The following is a 25,550-nucleotide window of genomic DNA, read 5'->3' on the forward strand; positions in this document are numbered from 1 at the left end:
AGATAATCTGGTGCTAAGGGTGGCCAGTTGCCCGCAGGACTTTGCTCTGGTTGGTCAGTTGGTTGAGGTTCCTTCGGGATCCAAGTAGTGGCTGTGGTTTAAAACAAATAAACGATTAATATCTTTATGTATACGGGGCTAAATCTTTAGTAAACGATTCACCAAAATGAAAAATTTTAGCACTGTTTATTGCAATTTCAAGTAATTTCCTTTAAATAACCTCAAAGGTATTAATACGTAGCGCAACTTCCAGACCAACATCACATAATATCATTCTCCATTGTATTTAGTTTTCTTCATTTTGAAAACAATGTAACACTTGAGTCCCTATGCAAGCGTAAGTGTTGCTCTGCAAATTATGTTGCAACACAACTTCCTCTTTTATGTTTTCAGTTATACACTTTGTTGCATTTTCATGTTTTATTTTCTTCTACTGTTTCTTTTTTTCTCACTTTTCTAAGAAACTTTGACATCAACAAAAAGTTTTTGTGTGTTTAGAAAGAAAGTTCTATAGAGTTTCTCAGCTGATACTTATTTTTGACTTGCACTGCCATTAAAAAAATTCTGACTTGCATATGCCCCATAGTCCATGGAGGTAATTTTGAGTTGCAAACTGACTAAGCCACTAAAATCTAACAAAGTACTTGCTTTTGACTGGAAAAATTTTATTGCAAATGGGGTTGCAAATAGAATTACTAGTCAATTAGTGAAACAAAAAAGTTAAATTTATATTTATTTTTATATGTAAATATTTTACAAGGATTTTATATAACACTGCAGGGTAAGTTCATGTCCTTTTTACACCACTGTTGCAAGAATATTTAATTTCTTCACAGTTAAGTTTCAAAAACTGGGAATAAACAATTCTTCATGGACACATGATCGCTCAATTAAATTTAGAGGATTATGTTTTATTGTAAACGATAAATTTGTAATATTGATTAAAAACTTTATTTTTTAACATCTTACTACCATTTAATTTAAAACAAAATTCGCAGAATTATGTTTTTAAAAAATGATTTTGGAACATTTTTAATTTATTAAAAAGTCCTCCTATTATATTATTACTTCCTAAAAGGCATCAGAAATTGAATGAAAAATACTACATTCAAATCGGAATTTTTTTCATGGGGTTTTATTGAAATAAAGTTATTAGATTATTTATTTCTGAAGTATTAGAAAAGATATAGAAGAAAAAACTTTTGACTTCAAGTGTACTCTGAAACAAAAATTGAATGCGGAATTATAATCTTCAGCTTTTGTTTTAAAGTTTTTTTTCTATTTTTGTTATTTTCCTGAAAATTGATTCTCAGGAATATACAGGGCAGTACTCAACATGACGTTTATTGACAAATACTTTAACAAACTTATTAGAATTATTTTTGTATTTGTTTATTTGCTTATGGTTTACTTGTAATACCCAATTTCATGTTCTAAGATTAATATCTCTTTGCTGAAATGCTGTGTTTGTAAATCACGCCAAAAATAATCTTTTGCTTCAATATTATAAATTATTTTTATATTTGTGTTTTATTACAATTAAATACTGGCATTAAAATGAAAGTAACATTTACTATATAAATTAAGTCCCTTGAGTAGGGATTATTTACACATTATTTGTTTGTGTATATGTAGTGTTTATATAGAGAAATTTGTTTTGTATTACCAACGAAAACATACAGTGAATAGTAAAAGTAATATATCAGCTTCTGACAATCTATAGCCAATTCGTTAAAAATATTTGCTATTACAAATATGCAAATTAATTAAAAAAGAAAAAGATAAATATCAATCACAAAAATTTACAAGTTTACTCTTAAAATTTTTCTAGTTTTACTGACGGTTTCTATAAATGCGAAAGAATAATTTTTTCTTACAAATATGTTTTTTTTAATGTCACTATCGTTTACAACCACTCATATGAAATGGCCTCTGTTGATTTAGCAACCGCAGTTTGAGACCGAAGAAGACAGTAGTACGAGCCCATCAAAAAAACCTAGGACACGTTCTTCCTCACAGAGAACACACTGTTGTGAAATCTGGTATGAACAAAGTAAATTCTGAACATACTCGGACTAGGAAATCAAATGCTATGACCATTCAACCCAGCACACTTCTCATTAATCCGACACATTCATTGAGAAAAACATCCAAAACATTCACTGTAGATACACGAAGGGGTGAGGTGTAGAGATATGCGGGCTTCACCCATTCCTTATCATATACACTTAACACCAACTCATTTCCAACCCTTAGTCTCACAGTCACTCTCCTGCGGGTTATCAGTTGTCTCGGTAACAGCCACCGAACTTATCCCGAATTATAAACTTTACCGTGTGAGTCCGGTGAGTTTTGGTTTATACCACCACGTGCACTCTGAAGGTACCTCTTCAATATTCGGGAACCAGGTTCGACCGCCAGGTTAAATCATTCCAAGAAAGCCAGAGTATACATTGGTGTTGGTAGCACCTCCCGACTCTATGAGTCTATGATAACATATTTATTACTGCATCTAATAAAAATTTTCATACAAAAATATAAAATTTGTGATGGCAATACTCGTTCAAAAGAAGCACAAAAGATGCTATTCGGTTTTTCCGCCAAACCCAAAAAAACTGCAATTTTGGAAAACAAATTGCACTATTAACCTAAATACTTAATAGTACAATTTGTTTTCCAAAATTGCATTTTTTGTGGATTGACGGATAGAACTGAATTAGAACTGAACTAGAACTGAACTAGAACTGAACTAGAACTGAACTAGAACTGAACTAGAACTGAACTAGAACTGAACTAGAACTGAACTAGAACTGAACTAGAACTGAACTAGAACTGAACTAGAACTGAACTAGAACTGAACTAGAACTGAACTAGAACTGAACTAGAACTGAACTAGAACTGAACTAGAACTGAACTAGAACTGAACTAGAACTGAACTAGAACTGAACTAGAACTGAACTAGAACTGAACTAGAACTGAACTAGAACTGAACTAGAACTGAACTAGAACTGAACTAGAACTGAACTAGAACTGAACTAGAACTGAACTAGAACTGAACTAGAACTGAACTAGAACTGAACTAGAACTGAACTAGAACTGAACTAGAACTAGAACCGAACTAGAACTGAACTAGAACTGAACTAGAACTGAACTAGAACTGAACTAGAACTGAACTAGAACTGAACTAGAACTGAACTAAAACTGAACTAGAACTGAACTTGAACTAGAACTTGAACTAGAACTGAACTAGAACCAGAAATTTTGAATTATGCCTGTTTTAAAGTAAACAAGTGATAAAAATTATTGGTTGTTAGTACATGTATGTATTTTTAATATACAATGTTTGTTTTTAGATATGAATGTATACCTGCATGTGTGTATGTGTTTTATAAAGTCTGTTGATGTGTGCCTTTGATTGACTTCCGTTATTGTGTTCTTTAATCGATGTAACACCCAAAGGACATTTCGTTGGATTTGTGGTTCTCATATTTGTGTGAGAACACATTTGTTTTTCCTTCATACATTTATACATTTTTTCGAAATGTTCTATCAGCAAAAAAAAAAAAATATACATTTTACCGGATTTCTTATGTATTTCTAGGGATGCGAGTGGGTGTCAGTCTGCAAGTGAGAGTATGAACACCGGAAATAGATATACAACAAGCACACAAATGTTCGTTTATATTTTTATATGTATGTAGAAACTTAGATTTTGTTCTTTGTATTTGTGCATGTGTCAAACTCAATGATCAACTCATTGCAAGTACTTTCACTTCTTTTTTGATTGTAAGTAAATATATTTGTTTGGTATGTGGTTTATTTCTTTACTGCAAACGTTTGGTTTATAATTGTATGAAGGTAGAGGAGGTGCTTTCACAAACACAGAAAAATGTATTCACATATGTGTACTTATATACATGCCAACAAACATACAATCAATATATAGAATTTTTGTGAAAGTAATTTTAGGAAATATTTGTATTTCATCTATATATCTGTACCAATGCGTATGTGTGAGTGTGTGTATATCCTTAAATGAATTGTATTTTAGTTTTAATGAATGAGTATGTGATGTGTTTCCCAAGTGGATTTCATTTTCATGTTCAATTACTTGCACACATACGCATATACGTTAATATATAAACACTGTATTTTTCCAGGTGGTGCTGCTGAGATTTTCATTTTCAGTAGAGTAAAAAAAAAATCTAAACGAAAAATCCCAAAACGATTTTATCAATTGCTGATATTGTCATTCCATAACTAAATACTTTCTAATATGAGAGATGTACATATGTATAAAAAAAATCTTATACAAACAAAATCTACTTGAACAGGAAAAAATAAACATTAACAATAGGGATATGTATAGCCTTAGAATAATTTTTGAAAATAAAGAAACCATGTAGAATGATAGAAGTAAAAAGATTATATTCGCATGGTCTGGATCCGCTACTACAACATGTTCATGTTCAGAAAGAAAATTTAAATTAGATATTAGATTATTCATAGCATCCTTATGCAGAAACTACGATTAAAGTTTTCAAAATTCAATTCTGTAAATTTCAGTCCATCTGCTAACCACTATTTAAATAGCTCCAAGTTAGTTATAACCCTACTGTATAATTTATTAAAAATAAATAAAAATTATATTTTACATTCATAGTACACAAATATTTATAAAACTGTTTATAAATATAACTTCCTTCAGCTGTGTACAAAGGAAAATCACAAACATAAATATATATTCACCTTACAGTGCTCTTAGTGCAGGTGTAGTTGTTAAATTTCTATAAAATATGATTATAAAAACTTAAATTTTTTTTTTCAAATATATTTCATTTACAGAAAAATCCATTTGTTGATATTTAATATCAAATTGTATTCACTTTTTCTTGCCATACGTAGTAGTCGTTGTAATTGAATTTTAATGAAACTTTTTATATACATTTTTGGGAATTTATTCGATAATTTATCTTCTTGTTTGAATTTTTCGTTTTGTATTTGGACATATGAAACCAAATTCAATTAAAATTGTTTTAAAAATATTTGTAACATTATAAATGTCTACAGGAATATGTATTTTTATACCCTACACCACTTTAGTGGGGAGGATATACATATTGGGTTTGTGCTGATGTTTGAAACATACAAAAATATTCGTCCTATACCCCCTTTAAAGTATACCAATTGGCTTAGAAATGTTTTCTGAGTCGATTAAGCAATGTCCGTCCTGGCTGGCTGTCCATGTAAAGGCAAGGTACAGGTCGCTATTTTCAAGATAATTGCATGAAATTTGGCGCACACCCAAGGAAGAACCCTATAGAAAATGGTGAAAATCGGTCCATTATTTCACCTAGCCCCCATACAACAGAACCCCCCAAAAAGGGCTTCTGAGCTCATAATTATGTTAAATATACCGGTATATCAATAAAAAGCGGCACGACTAAGTTTTATACAAGTCTTGATGACTTTGCCAAATTTCATAAAGATCGGGCCTCATTTGATCCTAGCTCCCATACAAAGTCCCCTTCAGAAAATTACTTGAATGTCCAAAATTAACTTATAAACACAAATATCGTGATGAAATTCAGCACAAATAAATATTATGTAAGTATAAATACATTCACAAAACTTTATCGGGCTTGGTCCATATTTGCCCCTAGCCCCCTATATAAAGCATCATTCAGAAAATTAGCTTTTCATCCATAAATTGCTTAAATGTATCGGAACAAGGTAATTTTGGAAATAAATGCTTTATTATGAAAAATAAGCACACACATTTAATATTCATAATTTGTGTAGGGTATCATATGGTCGGTCACACCCGACTATACTTTCTTACTTGTTTAGTAAAATAATTGGATATTTGGGTAATAATATCTTGACTTTAAAATACTGTTTATATTTTTAAATAATAAGTAGAACAGTTTGTTTAAATAACATAAACGAATAATTATTTCATTTATAGAATTTTTTGTGAAAATCATTAAAAAATTAAATCGGAGTCATGGAAAATTTTCTGCGTTTGTTTAATTTATATTTGGCAATAATTAAAAGTTTTTAATTTATTTACGGACTTTATTTAGCAAAATGTAATTTTGAAATTTTGCTGTTTTAAATAAAATTTCACATGCATAGAGCGGAGAGGTTTTTTGAGTTCATTTTGAATTTGGACTCCTCTTCGGAAAATCTTAGGAAAGTTAAATATATCTCTTAGAAATTTATATTTGCATAATATTATTATAGGCCCATAATTGTTTATATATGTGTAGCTCTTATACTGAAATTATTATCATTGTTAATTTCGTATGATTATTATTATGATTATTTCGTATGATTATTTTATATTTACCACATTTAAAATTTCTTATACGCCCTCGAGCAAAAATTAATCGCATTAAAATGATAACATATTTTCCAAATAATGTAAATTCAGCTGAAGTCTTTATTTCATTTATTAGAGTAAATACTTAAAGAAATGCGGTCAGTCAAGAATTAAAATTCCTTCATGTTTTCCAATTAACACATTAATTCAAAAAAATTCTTAAATACAAATATTTTAATTTTTTTTGTTCGAATCAACACATTCCAAACTAAAAGAAAAAACAACTACTTATGTATATACAAATAAACCGTTTGTGCATGAGTTTTATGTCTGCAGAATATATAGAAATGAAGAATTTTAACATTGCATGTTTCTTAATACAAATCTTGTTGCAACACAAGTACTTGAAGCGTATTTATTGAAAGTGGCAAGGCGCAGAATGAAGCAAAGAATAAGTAGGATAAATTTAACATAATATCCACGGCTACACGTAGTACATACCAATGTATTTAATGAATTCAACATGGTAGAACTACCACATTAATCGTGTTTTCTTATATTAAACACATCGTATAACAAATGTAGATAAATTAAGACGGACAGACAGACAGAATACTCATTGGGTTTAACTTGGTATTAGATTTCAAATAGTAATCATGAAGTTGTACTTAAATATTTGACACTAATGTGTAAAGACACTAGACCGGCCCTTAAACAAGGTTAAAACCTTAAAATTTAGTTTGTTCTATTTACTAAAGAACAAAATATACATCAATATTTCAGGGGCAGGTCTATGGGCAATGAATGTGTACGCACCCACATTTTCGCATTCACACATAACTACGCATATACATTATTTATTCATTTGCGCAGAACTGTCGAATTTGAGTCAATTTGTGGTCACATTTATAAGGATTATTCAAATCAAATGCTATATTATTTTCATAACAAATAATAATAAATATTTACTTATGTATATGCTAAAGCATTAAAATATTAAATGGTATTAAAATATAAACAGCTAATTGTTTATAAATCATAAAATTATCTAACAAAACAAAAGAGAATGTATAGTTGGTCATGTTCGACTATATCAACTACGAAATGTTTATTTATAACAAATTATTTTATGATAAATATTTAAGGAATTTAAGCTAGTTATGTATCTTCCGTTTGAGCCCAATTCGAAATTGCTAGAACATTTTAGAATTTCATAAGGACCCAGAATATACATACATATAAGGGTATTTAAACGGTTAACTGTCGATCGGTTAATCGATAAGTTTTTGTCGATTTTGCTTAACGAACTTTTATCAGAATTTTTATTTTTACATAATTTTTTGTATTTTTATACCCTCCACCACCATCAGTGGTGATAGAAGGTATATTAAGTTTATTCTTCCTTGTAAAACAACAAGAAATATACATCTGAGACCTGACAAAGTATATGCATTCCGGGTCCTTAACAAATTCTGATTCGATTTTGTTATGTCCGTATGTCTGCCTAAAACACGCGCACGTTAAAACTAAGCAAAAGAAATCAACCAACTTCACCGAAAATATGTTAATCATTCTAAAGATAATTTTTCCGGATCGGTTTATAATTGGTCATAGCTCCCATATAAGGTTGAGTTCTGAAAATCACTTAAATTCACAATCTAATTAAGAAATAAAGATATAAAATCAATATTAAACCAGAATTTGTTCTGTGTATATATAAATTACTTTACCAATTTTTTTCCTTATTGGTCCATAATTGGTCATACCTCTTACATATACATATGGTCTGAAAATTACTTTACAAGCACATATTTCATTGACAAAAACAGACATCGCTATAAAATTCGACATGAGTATACATTGTGTAAATTCAAATCATTTTGCAAAATTTTTTTCCGGATCAATACATAATTGTTCAAAGGTCTCATACAAGGTCCACTGCCGAAAGTCACTTAATTCCACATATTACATTAATAAGTAAGAATATCGGGATAAAATCCGACATGAGTATGTTTTGTTTATCGATAAATTATTCTGTAAAATGTTGTTCGGATTGGCTCTTTATTGGTCATAGCTTTCATATAAGGTCGTCGTTCGAATATCACTTTAATTAATATAATTCATTGATTTCCGAATTACAAAATTACAGATCTGAATTTATCCCACATAATTCATTTCTTACATTCTCATGCATAATTTTTTCGAAAAACTCTTGTACATAAGTATGAGTGGAATTTCAAAGGAATTTTTAATATTTTTGTGACATGGAACCATTGTTAGAGTTTTGTAAGGACCAATTAATTTTTTATATAAAACTATAGCTAAAACTCTAAATACTCAATTTTTTCTCCTAAATTAACCCTTTTTAATATTTTTTGGGCATATGCTGCCTAAATGAAGAAATCGATATAGGTCTTATATCATGAGCAAAACCGTTTTAAACTATTTTTATTAATCACATTAATCAAAACATTCGCTTCATCTTCAATAGGCACAATTTATTTTAATAAATTATAACGATACACACATTTTTGTTATAAAATTTTATCTATTAAAAACCATTTTGTCAATATCCACACAATACTCTTCTAAATTCTATTAAATACGAGATAAAAACACAATTTAAACAATTAAATGATTGAATTTCATTTACTGTATCCACAGTTATTTTCAACTTTTTACCAGACGACACGCAAAAGCCAGAGTGTTTGCATATATGTGTGTGCTTCCTCAATATTTGTTAATTAATTTACTTCCTCCTTCTAGCAGGGTTAATAAATCTTTGCTCTATACGGATGAGTGTTCATATTAAATATCTGTCTGAGTGTGTGGCTTGGTCACGGCCTGCCCTGACCCCAGCAGTATGCCATGGAGTTTAGGTATCTCTTTTAAAAATATATGTATATTTTTTCAAAATTGTAAACTATTAGGTTGACATGAATTTGTACATATATTTTTGCAAAATATTTAGTAAATTTTTAGTTTAATATCCCCAAGTAATCTGAACAGAAACTCAATCGTCACTTTAGTGACACAAATTTAATCTACAGCAAAGAAACTTCTAACATATTTTCTATATATTGCATTAGAAAATAATTCATTAACTAATCTATTAAAGAGGAATTTACTCATGTTTAATCACAGGCGAAATGATGGGTCAATCACTATTTTAGGACTGCAACTCCGAACTAGAGGGGTCTGAAGATGTGTTAGTGTGTGTGTGGGAGATTTTGTTTTATTTATAAAATAAATAATAAAAATACATTTTACAAGCCACCAAATACTTGTACTGCAACAACGAGTTGGCAATAATAAAAATAACAAAAAGTCATCACATACTGTCCAGTGACAACCTCAGGCCATTGCCATTGAATAAACAAAAACAACAACCAGTATGAATGAATAAATAAAACAATCAACAACATCGGCAACATCAACAACTATGAAAACGACACTATAGTATGAAAACTGAAATGCGACAATCTGTATTTGAGTTACAACTATTCGAGAAAAAGACCAACTATGCACATATACATAAATTACGGTTTGGGGTTTAGTTACTGGCTGTCTGTCCGGCTTATTAAAAGTCCATAAATTTTAATTAATTTTATCATAGATTAAATTAAAATAAAACAATATGAAATTAAATTCGTATATATCACGTATCATAGTTACATATATACAAAGCATATCTGACAAGGCCAGAATTCTTATTCCGTACTAATACCGAGATAAATACTTTGGATAACTATACCGTAGTTATCAAAAACGAATAAGTCGCATATTGGGGGTATTACAATATCGACGGTATGAGACCTTAATTTGGCATGTTACATACCGTCGGAAATTACAAAACATTTATTTTGGTACATATCGCACTCGCATCCCACTAAATGACTAAGACCTCTTAAAGGAAAATATCTAAGCTTTTCTTAAAATTAAAACGGCCTAAATTGGAAAAAACAATAATTTTTCAAAAAAAAAATAAAAAAAAAGAATCGTCTTAACCGATCTTGTTGGAAAATTGTGTCTAAACTACTATCCAAAAGGTTGCTGCAAATTCCATCCCAATCGAAAGCCATCGGTTTCAAAAGTTAGGTCACTTGTTATTTGTTAAAAGTCTTTTATTTGTTAAAAATCGCTTTATTGCTAAAAGATTTACAAATAATTTCATTTCAAATAGTTTACAAAAAAAAAACTTTTAAACCCATTTATAATTTATATTTCAACAGTTGGTCTAATAATATACCTATTTTCTTTCTTTAACTACGTGGCCTCTTATTTAACACTTCCTTTTGTTTCTCGGTTTCAGTGATAAATGTTTAATTAAGTTCATTAATATTTAGCAAAATAAATGTTTAAATAACATTTTCAATTGCTCTTTACGCATTTGTATAAAAACTAAATTAAAATAAGCACACTTACACATTCGCACATTTAACGCTACAACAGAAAAGTAACATACGTTTAACACCGTTATAAATGAGCCCCCATAGAGATCACACATACACACTATTTCACTATATAGTATAAGGGCACATCTGGGCCAAGTTAAATAATAATAAAATGAAGAAAATAAACAACAAAACAGCAAAGAGCTAAGATTTTTGTAATAAAATATTTCTACACTGTTTGCAAATGTACCTATATATGTGTGTGGCGAAAATGATCCCCAGTTTTATGGGGTCACGCATAAACGTTTCATTTCATTTTAATGCCAGGTGAGGACTTCAGTACAAACACACACATATTCACTCACACCACTATAAAATTAACTACGATTAAGGTAAAAATGAACTTGGGTAGTATTAGTTGGTAAATGAGACCTTTATTATAATAACGGTTAAATGACACACATATAAAGGACACTCATACAAATATACACTTCTAATACCCTGTAGTTTCGGATAACTGTCCCGAACAAGTGATTTTAGTAGGGAAACCAAGAACATAATTTTTCATAAGAGCATAATTTTGCATATTTTTTAGAGCATATTTTAATATTTTATGCTTTAATAAGTAACACTAAAATAAAGTACAAATACATTTATTTATATATAAATTTTCAAAAAAAAACACCGCGGCGCACCGTCATTCGTTACAAAACTACTGGGATATTACATTAATATGGATAAGTTATATCTTTGTACTTGGACATTTGTATATTTCGCTTTCAAAATATGACAACAAATGAAAAATGAAATCTACATAGTAATAGTTAAGTAACACACTATAGTAGGGAGTACATAATGCTTTTGGTCAAATCTTTGCATAGTATAGAAATATTGGTCAACTCAAAAATTTTGCGTCCATCTGCCAAATTACAATTTTGAAGATATAAATATAAATTAATCAGAACAACTTTAGTAAGTACAATATAGGATTATTTATGATCGGTCCGTAGATGAGATACAATAGGTTAAAAACGTTGCATCATTGGATGAAAAAAAGCAGGTAAGGAAATGTAAAAGGTGTTTTTATTTTGGTTATACATAATTTTTATACCCTACACCACTTAAGTATATTGGATTTGTGCTGATGTTTGTAACATACAAAAATATTCGTCCTAGACCCACCTTAAAGTATACCAATCGGCTTAGTATACCAATCGGCTTTTCTGAGCCGATTAAGCTATGTCCGTCCGTCCGTCCGTCTGGCTGCCTGGCTGTCCATGTAAACCTTGTGCGCAAGGTACAGGTCGCAATTTTCAAGATAATTGGATGAAATTTGGCACGCACGTTTTATTTGACCCAAGGACGAAGTCTATTGAATATGGTTAAAATCGGTCCATTATTTCACCTAGCCCCCATAGAACAGAACCCCCCGAAAAGGGCTTCTGAGCTCATAATTATGTTAAATATACAGATATATCGATAAAATGCACAACTAAGTTTTATAAAAGTCTTGATGACCCTGCCAAATTTCATAAAGATCGGGCCCCATTTGACCCTAACTCCCATACAAAGTCCCCTTCAGAAAATTACTTGAATGTCCCAAATTAGCTTATAAACACAAATATCGCAATGAAATTCAGCACAATAAAATATTATGTAAATATAAATATATTCACAAAATTTTATCGGGCTTGGTCCATATTTGCCCCTAGCCCCCATATAAAGCCTCTTTCAGAAAATTAGTTTTTCATCCATAAATTGCTTAAATGTATCGGAACAAGGGAATATTGAAGATAAATGCTTTATTATGAAAAATAAATCACATTTAATCATATGGTCGGCCACGCCCTACTATACTTTCTTACTTGTTTTTAATTACTAATTTTCTCCAAATATAACCGATTGAATGGACCATCGTTATTCTCACCACAAAAAATATTATATACATTTTGGTATTTAGTTTATTTCTAAAAGATAGACAGTGCAACACAAACAAGTACAAACAAACAAATATAACACTTTTATATTCGACTATGCCGAATCTTATATACCCACCGTCAAACCGTATGCCGTAAATGGAATGCTCCCCCATAAACATTATGTTGATATTTGAAATAGGGCTTAAGTCAATTATGGACACATCCCTTTCGGATTAACAAAATATTAATTTTTAAAAACAAAATATTTTTCTCCAACTTTTAAACCATGAACATGCATGGGCGGTAGAGAGATTTTGGCTTGTATGAAACTTACTTTTGTATATCGAATTTCATGTGCGTTAAAGTCATTTTCTGAAGGGGGTCATATATGGGGGTAGAGTCTTTTTTGATGGTGGGTATAAAAATATAACCATATACGGATACCAGTACGTGAGAAAAGACCAAAAAAACGTGTCTCCTAGTTGCGCCCAAAATAATGCAATTTTTACGGGCCCTCAAACCGTTCGGAATTTACGGATTTACGTTCGGATTTACTTTCTGATGCAAAGTTGTAGGTCTTGTCATAAATAACAAAAATTGTGAAAATATAAAATAAAAAAAACTTCATCTTCAAGATCAAAAACTTAAAAAAAAAAGAATTTTCATGTAAGAAAAATATTTCAAGTGCTTCTTTAAATTAGGCGTATACTTAATATTTGTAATATCGATAAATCATTAACACATATACGTACAGGCGTCGTTAATAAAAGCAGTGCAATTTCACAATGTAAAACTTTCCACATGAAATAAAAGAATTAAGATGAAGTTTTCTTTTATTTTATGGGGGGATTATTTCAATCAAAACTCATTTAATTCAAAGTTGCTATAATTATAGCTGTTACTGGATATAATTTTCCTCTATTTGATTAGGCTTTAATATACTCTACAAATAGTAACATTTGTGAAATTCGATATTTGGCTAGAGGGTATTTAAGATTCGACACTTCTTTAATACGAAATATTATGAACAGCAATGAAAAAGGGCTAAATAGACAACACTAATATGTTAAACAAATACCACAATGCTCTGGAGTCGAATCAAAAATTTTAGCAAACAAAAAATGTTTTTCTAATTGTGACGGGAGTATTTGTACATTGTGGTTTTTTCGGTTGAAAATAAAGATTTAATTGCTAAAATAAACTTACCAATAATAAACAGCTTTATGGACGCCATGTTGGTTGCTCCTTTATATTTGTTGACAAATAATATTAAGCTCGAGCCCATAGACAGATAACTTTTTCACAAATGTTGAGTCCAATAAATACCGTTAATGTTTGTTAAATGTTTGACATATGAATATATTATTAAGAGAATTTACTTATTTTTTTATTTAAATTATGACAAATACAAAAAGTTGTACACTTTGTTGAATTAATTTATGTTTTAATACTTATTTACTTAATAACTTTTGTTTAATACGGGTTTTTGCTATGAACCACAGTTGTTTTATAAATAATATTAATCTTCATTTATTCATTCATAATCATTGTTATAATTATTTTAATAATAATTTAAATACACTGGCATAAATATTATGATCACTCACTTATTTATGTTTTAAAGTATTTGATGCTGCTATGATTTTATTGTTGCAGCTTTATCTGGTAAGTTGTGTCAGGATCCAGAGTCCGTTTGTGGTTATTAATATTGTATTTCAATTATTAACAAAAACTTATCTACAAACATTGTCATATGGATTAAACTTTTAAACAAATTTGCACACATATTTTAATTTTACTCTATATTTTTTAATTCTTTGAAGATTTTTTAATGTACACATACAAGTTTATTTGAATATTAGTATTGGAGTAAAGTTTATTTGATTTTATCATTTATTTCAGTTTATACTTTTTTTTGCATTTTTTCCTGTTTGCTCATAATGTGCATAATAAATTTGTCAATTTAATTTGTTTGGAGAATTTACATGTTTTTTATCACCACTTGTTTTATACATTTTAATTTGTCGTAATTAAATGATTTTTTTTTTGTTTTATTTTCCACTCATGATATTAAACCATTGTAATGCGATCATTTCTATATATTTAATTCAATTGAAAGTTTTCGCTTTATTTTTTTTTTTTTTGCCTGCGTTGCATTAAATCTCTTCTACTTGTTTGCAATAATTGAAGTTTTGTTAATATTATTTTTTATAATTGCTGCTACGGCTGCCAGTTCTATTCACGATGATGAAAAATTAAATATTCCATCATATTTAAGTTTTTAAAACATCTGTAAAAGTGGTAGAGAGATAAAAAAGAAAAGGACAATATAAATATGTGTGTGCGTATAATTCATTTACATTTTATTTTATTTATTAATTTTGTATCATTTAAATTATACTTTTTGTACATTTCAATACAATGCTGATGGTTGATGATGATTAAATTACTATAATTTTTTTAATATAAATACGGCAAATTAAACCTGATATATGGATTAAATAAACGCAAACAATTTATATGTATTTGTATGTATATCGCTCATTTATATATTTCGTGAATATCACAACTGAAAATACATCATACTCTTTCTGAAATAACTTTTCACAAACTGAATTGTGCAAATAAGTGATATGTAGTTATGTGTGTATTTACTAGGCTTGGGGGGTAATGACTACATTTTCAATTACAATTACATTTGAAGCATTACCAATTACAATTACATCTAATTGTAATTAAAGTTTTGCTAATTACAAATATTTTTAATTGTAATTGAAGTTTTGCCAATTATAATTACTTGTAATTGTAATTGAAGTTTTGCCAATTACAATTATTTGTAATTGTAATTGAAGAAATTCCAATTACAATTACTTCTAATTGGAATTTCTTCAATTTTTTGTTCTTTATAATTACATGTCATTTGTAATTAGTAATACCTAAATTACAATTACAAATAATTGTAATTGAACATTTCAATTACAAATATAAGTAATTGTAATTGGCAAAACTACAATTACAATTACAAATAATTGTAATTAGTTATTTGTCAATTACACATTACAAGCAATTGTAATTGAAAAAAATTCAATTACAATTACAAGCAATTGCAATTGGTTATTGTAATTGTAATTGACCTTGCAATTAATTACTTTGTGTAATCATAACCCCCATGCCTGGTATATACAGACCACTCGCCTACAGTTTAAACATTAACCCCCTTATTCACAAACAAAATTTTTATTTTATAAACGGTTTATAAATTTGATTTTGTATGGAAATTTTGTTTTATAAATCGTTTATAAAATAAAAATTTTGTTTGTGAATAAGGGGGTAAATATATTGTTCTTGTTTCCCTAACAATCAGCTCACAATTTCCACTAAACTTTTTATTGAAAAATGGTAATAGAAGTGAAATCCGCTGTCGACATAAGTACTTTAAAGATATTTTATAAAATATTGTTAAACATTTTACAAAAATTGTAGAGATATTCAAAATATCCAAGAAATATTGAGTCAATGGCAACAATTGAAATCCACGAACTTAATGGTTAAACTTAATCAGTACCATAGAACATTACACGTCAAGATTAAAAAGAAAAGTAATCTGAAAAATTATTTAAAAAACTTAGGCCCTATTGAGATAATATAATAAGGGGATTCATGTAACACGTGTGCAAATGGCTATCTGTATTATTTAGAAGAAAAAATTTAGTTTAAACGGATCAGTTCAAATAGGCGATCAAATGAATCAGTGTTGTGGAAGTAAAATCCAATTCAATTTATGACAAATTCAATGCAAAATCGAAAATTCACAGATTGCACAGTTTGCAACATTTTTGAACGTTTGTATGAAAACCCTTAATGTATTCTCTGTATATAAGTCTCACATATGCCTCCACAACAACACATCGCCTTAAAGATTAAAATGGTATCTAATCTCAGAAATTATTTCTTAAACTTATACTCTATTAAGAAAACAGAACATATTCTCTGGAAAGATGAGAAAAATATACAATGCTCTCTTGTATATAAGTTAAAAATACGCCTCCAGAACGGAAAAATTGCAAAAACGTGACACAAAAAAATAATGGTTGGCAATCGTTTCAAACGGTGATAAGGTAGCGGTATCGGTATTTGAATTTAGTGGTAGCGGTATTTTGGCTTAATTCGTCAACGGCATCTTAGGTTAGGTTGATAGGAGGATTTAGGCCACTATCGGGCCTGTTGTGCACTCCTTTTTACGAAAAAAAAATGTTCACTGAATGCATTATTTCTCTATGTTCAGAAACTCAGTTTCCTGGACATAATTCCTAAGAATTTTCCAATCAATGTTAGTCAGAAATGTTATTTTCGGAATAACATCACTTCCAAGATACTTGGATCTAACTTCGATGAATGCTTGACAGTGGCAAAGAAAGTGTTCCAGCCTTGATCATTTTAAGGAGATTTCTCTTCTTGTTCTCATCTCTCACCCATATTTTCAATTCAGCTTTTGTTGCGACGAATGGTTTTGCATTTGTCAGGTTAACTACATCGAGCTCCCTTCTCTTTAAAGCTATTACGTTACCGACTACTCCCGAGTGTACCGGTACCCATATGATGTAAACCTTAACTCTGGGAGAGTATTGAAAGCTTTTTGTAAACTATGACGAAATGTATGAAAAGTTTTATTTTAAAATATTAACGAAATATGAAGCATTTTAATTCAGTTTCATCGATTCTTAAAAATCTTTATTTTGCTCATATATGTATGAATCGACATGACGGATTTTAGCACTGTTAGCACCTTGAGTTTTATGCTCAATACCGATATTTATATGAGATTTATGAGGTAATTTTATAAAAGGTTCATTATTTATTACAAATCTTTAAATTGTTATTTATAGCTATTTTTGCTCTGCACTATTATAGTGGGGAGAGTATTATGCATTTGTACGGATATTTGTAATACAAAAAAATGTTTTTTCCACATTAAAGTATGAGCTGTGTCTGTCCGTCCGTCTATCTGTCTATTTGTCCGTCTGTGTGTCCAGATAAATCTTGATCGCAAACCATAGATGGGAATTTTCAAGATAATTTGATGGAATTGGAACATACTTTGCTTATCTAAAATAGTTTAAATCTGTCAATTATTTTAGAAAATCACTTCTTTTGTAAACAAATTATTAAAATATTTCCAAATCAGCTAAAAACAACTTAAGGCCTTTTTAACATGCTCACTGGAGTAAGAGTATCATATGGTTGGTCATGTCCGTCTTTACATTCTTACTTGTTTTAATTAAATTATTGCCAATATTCGTATGTACACGCAAACGATATTCCGGGTGGACATTTCTATATGGCCTAGGTAAAATCTTTTAAATTTCATAGTAAATAATATGTTTATCTTAAATTTTGCAATAAACTTGATAAGATTACTATTTTATTCGCTTACCTTAACTCCAAAGTAAAATATATGACATTTGATATTGGTTTCAAAAGAAAGTAGCGTAAAATATACAACTTTTTTCGTAATAAAAATACGTTTTGCATTTTATTGGCAAAATCAAAGGATTAATATGTATACTATTTTTTCCTTTTTTTATTTTTGGAACCTGAATGTTGTAAAATAAAAATGAAAAGTTCAAAACAGGTAAAAGTAAACATAAATTCAAATATTTTATATGTATATTTGTGTGAATAAATACCAACCATAAATAAAAAGCGGATATAAAAAATAATACGTACATACATCTATACATAAGTAAGTACATATGTACATATGAATATAAACGTGCTTTCATTTTTATGTTTAAATAACTGGATTGTTCAATAGTACGCGTAATCGAAAATACTTATTTACTTATTTGTGTGTATGTGTTTCTTACGATTCAATACATACATAAATAAATAAATGAATGTTCCCAATGGATTAGTATTTAAATATACTTGTATGTGTTTTAAGAATAAATATAAATATAATAACCCATGCAATCAGATTGTATAACAACAATATTGACAAAGATCACTTTTGAAAACGCAATGTCATCCGCTTCCGCTTAAATTGAGAGGGAAGAATTTATTTAAAAACAAACCAATAATAGCTTTTAAAAATTTTCTTATAAATATAATAAAATTATAGGGAATTAGATGATAGTGTAAGAATTAAAAACAAGATGGTTATAAAAGTTATTATAAAAATATTGTGTTCTTGATTTGTGTCGTCTTTTTTGAGTCAAGTTTCTTAGAACTCATAGTGAATAATGGTGGTACAGGAGTTGCTGACAAAAACTCAGTTGGTTTTGAGAATCCTGCATATAATGGTACCTACTCAACTATTTTTTTTTTTTTTTTTTTTTTTTTTGACTTATACCAAATTCAAAATAATTATTTTAATTGCGAAATGAAATTCCATAAATAAGTTTCAAATGAAAAGAATTGGTCCTTAGTAGAACGTAACCATCATTAAATTTTCTTCATTATTAGTTAATAATAAAATTATTAAATACACATAGGGTAGAAGGGGGACTATACGCCAATTTTTTTTTTGAGGTAGCCTCAAGTTAAAACCACAATACATATTCTTCATTTTTTCTTGGTTCGGATACTTAGATATATTATCTTTAGTTTTATCCCTTTAAATTTTTCCTAAGACATCCTAATGTACATATTTTTTTAACTTTTCCGCACTGACCAAAAACGGCGATACCGTCCCATCCATGTTTTAAACAAAGTATAATTAACCAGATATTTATTGTTTATTTCACATAACTTAACAAAAATAATTAAAACAATCTCTGACCAATATATATTTTTTTATCACAAAAACTAAAAAACAATTCACACAGTGAAATATTTTGACAGCCCTTTGAAAAACATTTAATCCCGTCTGCCTCCCATCATATATTAAGTTAATCTTTCAAACTTTCAGGTATAATATATAATCGATAAACAAAGACAAAACTTGACAATGCGATAAATCGATTTTAATGTTAAAGTTTTTAAAGTTATTCGTTATTGGCAGATGTGCCCCTATGGCGAATGATCCCTCTTCTATCCTACATATTAAGATACATACATATTTATTCTACTTTTATGAAATTTTTTCTTATAATCAAGGTTGATTATCATTAGCGGTAAAATATCTATTCATCCCAAAAACCGTTACCAAAATTAGTGAAAATACTACTACTAAATACTGTTACTCATATAAACCGAAAACTCTTCCAGTGATAAATTCAACAGTACTTGGTGATAATCGGCAAAAGTACCTGACGCATGCAAACCCGTTCTACGCAATGAGGGCCGAACGGTTCATTGGAATAATAAAACCGTGGTTAGGGCCACTAAAATTCTATGGGGTGACCCTAACGAGAGCAGAACGAGAAGCCTCCTCCTGAATATGTCCGAGGTTAGTATGATGGTGTGTATTCTTATTTGACAAATCAATGTAATGACATTGAAACGCAGAAACTCTTTGTCAAGGCTTTCGTCAAAATTAGATCCAAATATTTTGAAAGCAATGTTATTACAGATAAAATTTTACCTTCCCCCGATATATTTAAGCAAATTACACAGTGAGACAAAATAAACGAAAATTGAAATACCTGGGAAGTGATACTATTTTTCTGAAAGGTGGATCCGAGTAGAATAAGAATATGTTTTTGGAATTTGCCAAACACTTCCAAAATCTTGAGTTACGGGTAAACCGATTTCTCGTAACTTTAAGCACTTATAAGTCAGTAACTTAGTTAAATCTGAACCGATTTTAAGTTTCTCCATGTATTTTGAAAGCAGAAGCTGAGGTCTTTATAATGACATATATATCATTTTTGGAACCTGGAGAGATATGTTGAGTTTTTTTATTTTAGTTTTGCACCGTTGTCCAAGTTTGGAGATGTTTTTTGAAAGCATTTTATATAGGAACCATAACATTTATTAACTGATTAGAAAACCATGTTTATTCATGAGTAAAACACAACTTTGTTTTAAAAATCCGTTAGCAATTGACAACGTTATTGATCTTTTTCTTAATACTAAATTTTTCCAAAACTGATTTTGCGAAAGATGCTTTATATGGGTCATAAGGCTAAATATGAACCGTTCCTCATACAATTTCGTAGAAAGATTTAGATTTATATAAGAGATATTTCTGCTAAATTTCATCGTGATATTGATGTAATTAAGAGAATTATGGAATTAAAGACATTTGCTTAAGGAGGATTTGCATGGGGACTAGGGTCAAATAAGGTCCGATCAATACAAAAATCGGTATAAATGAGTTTGCTGTAAGCTTTAGTGATACTGCTGATTCTTCAGACAATGCGATCTTATTTGACGTTAGTCCCCATACAAACCCTCAATCATAAAATGACTTGAATTTCATAATTCTCCTTTTAATATAAATATGACGATGAAATTCAGAATAAATAACTTTTAAATAAACATAAATCCTTCCAACAAATTTTTCGAGGATCGGAACATATTTAACCCTATCCCCCATATAAAGCATCCTTCAGAAATCAGTTTTTAAAAAAAAAAAATATGTTGGCTGGTGAAACTTACACATATCTCTTCAGGTTACTTAAACATTATAAAGACCTCAGCTTCTGCTTTCCAAATCCGTTCAGAAACTTAAAATCGGTTCAGATTCAACTAAGTTACTGACTTATAAGTGCTTAAAGGTACGAAAACCCGGCTTTTTATCAGTAATTCAAGATTTTGTAGGTGTTTGGTAAATTTCAAAAACGTACTCTTGTTCTACTCGGATCCACCTTTCCTAAAAATAGTATCACTTTCCAGGTTTTTATTTTTGTCGCATAGTGTTATTGATAAAAAACTGATTATCTGAAAGAGGAGTTGTGCCGATTTGTGACACAGAGATGAAGGACATAGCTAAATCGACTCCGAAATTATTATTAGCCAATTGGTATACTTGCACTTAGGACGAATATGATTGTTAAATCCTGTGTTTTCACTTTATTTTACCAACCACCACCACCACACATAATTACCGACTTGTCTCTCATCAAAAACAAAATAAAGCAAATATTTTTATACCATTATGCATTCACTTATCCGAAAAATACGACTTATGTTACTCTTGTCTTATATTAATATCAAAATTGTAAAAAATGTCGATATACTTATATGTCGGAAAGCTTCATAAAACATTCAACTTCGACAGTTCTGACATTTGATGGTGGGTGTACGTTTCCACTTAGCCGAGTAAATATAACACTTTAACCATTTTTGTTAAGAGTTTGAAAGAAATTTGAGGCAAAGTGTAAATATACCCTTAAATAACTGAAATGTTATCGGTTTTATATTTTTGAAGAATTAAGCGTTTACATAATGGCGTTAGTTTAGACTTTAATACTAATTTTTCTTTCTAGCTTCTGTCAACAACGTTTTCCTTCAAATGATTTAAACGAGTCATCAACAAATTTAAGCCCGTATTCAGAAAGAAGAATGTAAAACAATAATTAAAATTTTGTATGAAAAACTCTAACAAAAACTGAGTAGTTTTCATAAAAAATTTTAAAAATGTTTTTTTTTTTTTTTTTAATTCGGGCATAATTATATTTGTAACTACAAATTTAAAACTGTTAATAAAAATCCATATGTATGAAAATATATGTACGTTTATTCAAACTTACCAATGACCTACGCTAGCACAAATAAATCAAACTTTAATAACTGTTTCAAATACTGAGTTTGTACAGTTTTATACAAAACGCTGCTTTATATTATAAATACAAAAAAATTTAGCTTAACACTATATCATTTGTTGTATTTCCATTTATATGTATAGATGTAACGACTACTTTTAAAATTGTCTGTTACAGATTATTTTATAGCGTTAGTAATTATTTATTTTATTTTCATACTTTTTTTTAAATAATTTTTTTTTAATTTATTTTGTTGTATATTAACTTAAACTTTAGTGTTTTAGTTTATTTTCAGTGAATTATTATTTTACCGCTGCTCCACTACTTTTCATTTACATAAATAATTTTCAATTTTCTTGGCAAAAAAAATGTATATAAAAATTTTCTATAAACTTTATGCGCCTTGTAAAGTTGAATGAAATTTTCAACAAAAAATTTGGAATATTTTTGGAAAATTTTACACGCACACAAAGGCAAAGACAGGATTGGTACGCTCGTGTTTTTAAAACACACATTTGTCTCATAAATATTCATTAAAATTTATTTTGCATAAAAATGAAACACAAACACACACACACGCACACTAACACACTTTGAGATGCTTAATATACACACGCATATATTCATCAGAAGTGAGATCCTTCCGCCGCACAGAGGTGTCGTTACAGACAACCAACCAACACAATTATCACTAGTTGCACATGTTCTTATTGTTTTAGTTGCTGTTGTTGTTTCTTTTAGTATGAGTGTAATATAAATTTATGTTCTAACACAAACATATGTGTGTGTTTGTGTGTTCTAGTATTACTATTAATATTACAGTACACAGGTGTACATTAGTAGGTAAATGTATTTAGGCACATGTGGATAAAAAATTAGGTGTGAACTTTTTCATTTAAATTTAATTTTTGAACTAACTGAAATTCTAAAAGCGAAATGTATCCATTCTTTCAGCTTTACAGAACTATTTTTCCGCCCACATGTATAAATGTTAGAGTGTAAATATGCTTTTGTTGTATTTTTAATTACAATGAACATGGGTAAAGGATTCTAATAGCAAAAGAGCATAGTATAAATAGTAATATTAATGTATGTAAAAAAGGTAGTGATGTCAACCCGTTTCCTAAATTCTTCCTTCTTGTTACTGTAGATGTTGCTATTTTTTTCCTGCTGCTGTTTGTTTGTTTGCTTGACATTTTGTATCATTTGTCAAATGAACTTGACAGCATTTGCTTTGTATTTTAACTTTTCATAATGTTAGTTGCTTTTGTTAATACGCAAACATTCATTCATATTTATTTACACAACCAGTAACTAAAATTTTTCTAGTTTAATTATATCTTCACCAGTCAAGAGAATATTATCCGTTTGAGCTGATATTGGTAACATGCTAACAGTATCAACAAAATCTGAGTCGATTAAACTATGTCCTTCCGTCTGTCTAAAGTGTAACAAAAACTACAAGTCGTAATGTGAAAGATTATTCAAACAAAAGAATACTGTTTAATTTCCGTTTGAATAACAAAAACACAAAACTGAGGTCAAATAAAATATAATTTTATTTTAAACTATATAGTCTATAATTACTTATAGCTCCTCCTGCTTTCAACAATTATTAAAACTCTCACAAATATTTCAAAAAACTTTAGTAACAAAACTTTTAATAGGCAAACATCGTCGAAATTTGTAATAATAGAACCTTAATTATCCATTGTTCCCACATAATACTTCGTTTTTCGAAAATCTGTTTAATGCATATAAATCTCTTTAAAATACCAGTACTGAATAAAGGTTTTCGTGAAGCAAATTTACATGACTGATTTAATTGATGTTAACAAACATCATATGTTATTTAATAACTTTTATCAAACATGATTGTAAGGTAATCATAACGTCGGTCATAACTGACCTTACTTTCGCAGTTGTTTTGTAATGTGTGCGAGTGAGTGACAATGCGGTTTTTTGTTTGTGTAAATAAATTGCAAACTCAACACCGGTTTTCACTCATTTGCATAATAAAATTTCATTTGTGGTTTAGAAAACTTTTAATGCCTGTTGTAATAAATATATTGTTTTATTATTATTATTTAGTTTGGTTATCTGTAATTAAATTTAATTTATTTTTTTATTTACCTAGACGTATGCTTAATATTTTTATTAGATGTTAATATGAAATCACTCATACGCCTATTGGGTAATTTTTGTTTTAACACTATTTCTGTTTTAAACGAGATTTTTGTTTTGATTTTTTTTCTTAATAAAATTTTGACATTTCTTAAATTATTTATGTTTGATTTGTTTTTATATTCTTTTTTCTTTTCACCAACACTTGATTGTTGTACTTTTACTGTTTATTTTGGAGTAAATGTTTTTTTATTAAGTATGCCGACATTTGTGCCCGTAGCTAAAGGACTCCTATTAACAACTAAACACCGACTAAGTTTTGTAACTGTTTATGAATTGTGCCATTCGCCACGACGACCTACCAAACAAGAACACTTTTAGCATAAAAATAGACACATTTATATTGAGTACGACAACAAATGGCTGGCAGAAGGCAGCATAAGTATGCGAATTCGCCGTAACATGTTCGCGCGTTCAACATGTTTTTTTTTTTTTTTTTTTTTGTTAACATTCGTTACACCACAGCCGAGCATCATAAATAATCTATTACAATCTATACTATATATATATATGAGAATAAAAGAGAGAACTTTCCTTACAGAGAGAGAGAAAATAGAGCAGGCGCCTTGTAACCAGAGAGCTTTAAATTTACATTGTTGACTGGGTAAGTGTTGTTGTTTTACGCTTGTAGAAAGCTTTCAATAACTCTGCCTTAAGAACTCTTAAACTAATAAATAACTCTTGTGTTTAAAAAGAGAGTTATTGTGTCTTCTTTAAGGGATTTAATTAATTGTCTAAGGTTAGTTCCATTTATTAAAAGTAAAAAGATTAGATTAGGAATTTATTTAGAAAATACAACTTAAAAAAGCAAATAATACAGCAAAAGTTTTACTTAACTACAAAACATTGATTTTATATTTACATTTTTTTAGGATATTCTTCCTTGCCTAGCTTTTATTTTCAATTTAATCCATCATTAAATTTAATTTCTATAAATTACAAAAACAAACCTGATTTATTTTCATTTGTCTACTGTCCTCCATGTGTCCCAAATTTAAAATTTTTGTTGCAACTATGTGTATGCAGACTTGTCACTTTGTTCTAAAAACTAAACAAATAAACAGACCAACTAACCACC

The 25,550-nt window shown here is 29.1% G+C and overlaps 1 protein-coding gene across 4 annotated transcripts in view; it reads right to left on the reverse strand.

Annotated features, from left to right (window-relative positions):
- The window catches only part of LOC119616088 (Down syndrome cell adhesion molecule-like protein 1), a 351,308-nt gene extending 326,549 nt beyond the window's left edge, over window positions 1-24,759 (reverse strand). For 3 of the 4 annotated variants that reach the window (XM_037972250.1, XM_037972252.1, XM_037972253.1), the window contains exons 1-2: window positions 24,422-24,759; window positions 13,845-14,928 (exon numbers count right to left, since the gene is read on the reverse strand). In XM_037972250.1, the coding sequence (XP_037828178.1) occupies window positions 13,845-13,923 (79 nt within the window). In that variant the 5' untranslated portion in view covers window positions 13,924-14,928; window positions 24,422-24,759. Of the gene's footprint in view, window positions 1-13,844; window positions 14,929-22,276; window positions 22,613-24,421 lie in introns of all 4 variants that reach the window. The other variant, XM_037972251.1, reaches the window with a different exon arrangement.
- Window positions 24,760-25,550: the final 791 nt, after the last annotated feature.

Source organism: Lucilia sericata, unplaced genomic scaffold, assembly GCF_015586225.1.
Source record: "Lucilia sericata isolate MDLA Ls3-8-SP2 unplaced genomic scaffold, ASM1558622v1 Contig000056F_arrow, whole genome shotgun sequence".
NCBI classification, from domain to species: domain Eukaryota; kingdom Metazoa; phylum Arthropoda; class Insecta; order Diptera; family Calliphoridae; genus Lucilia; species Lucilia sericata.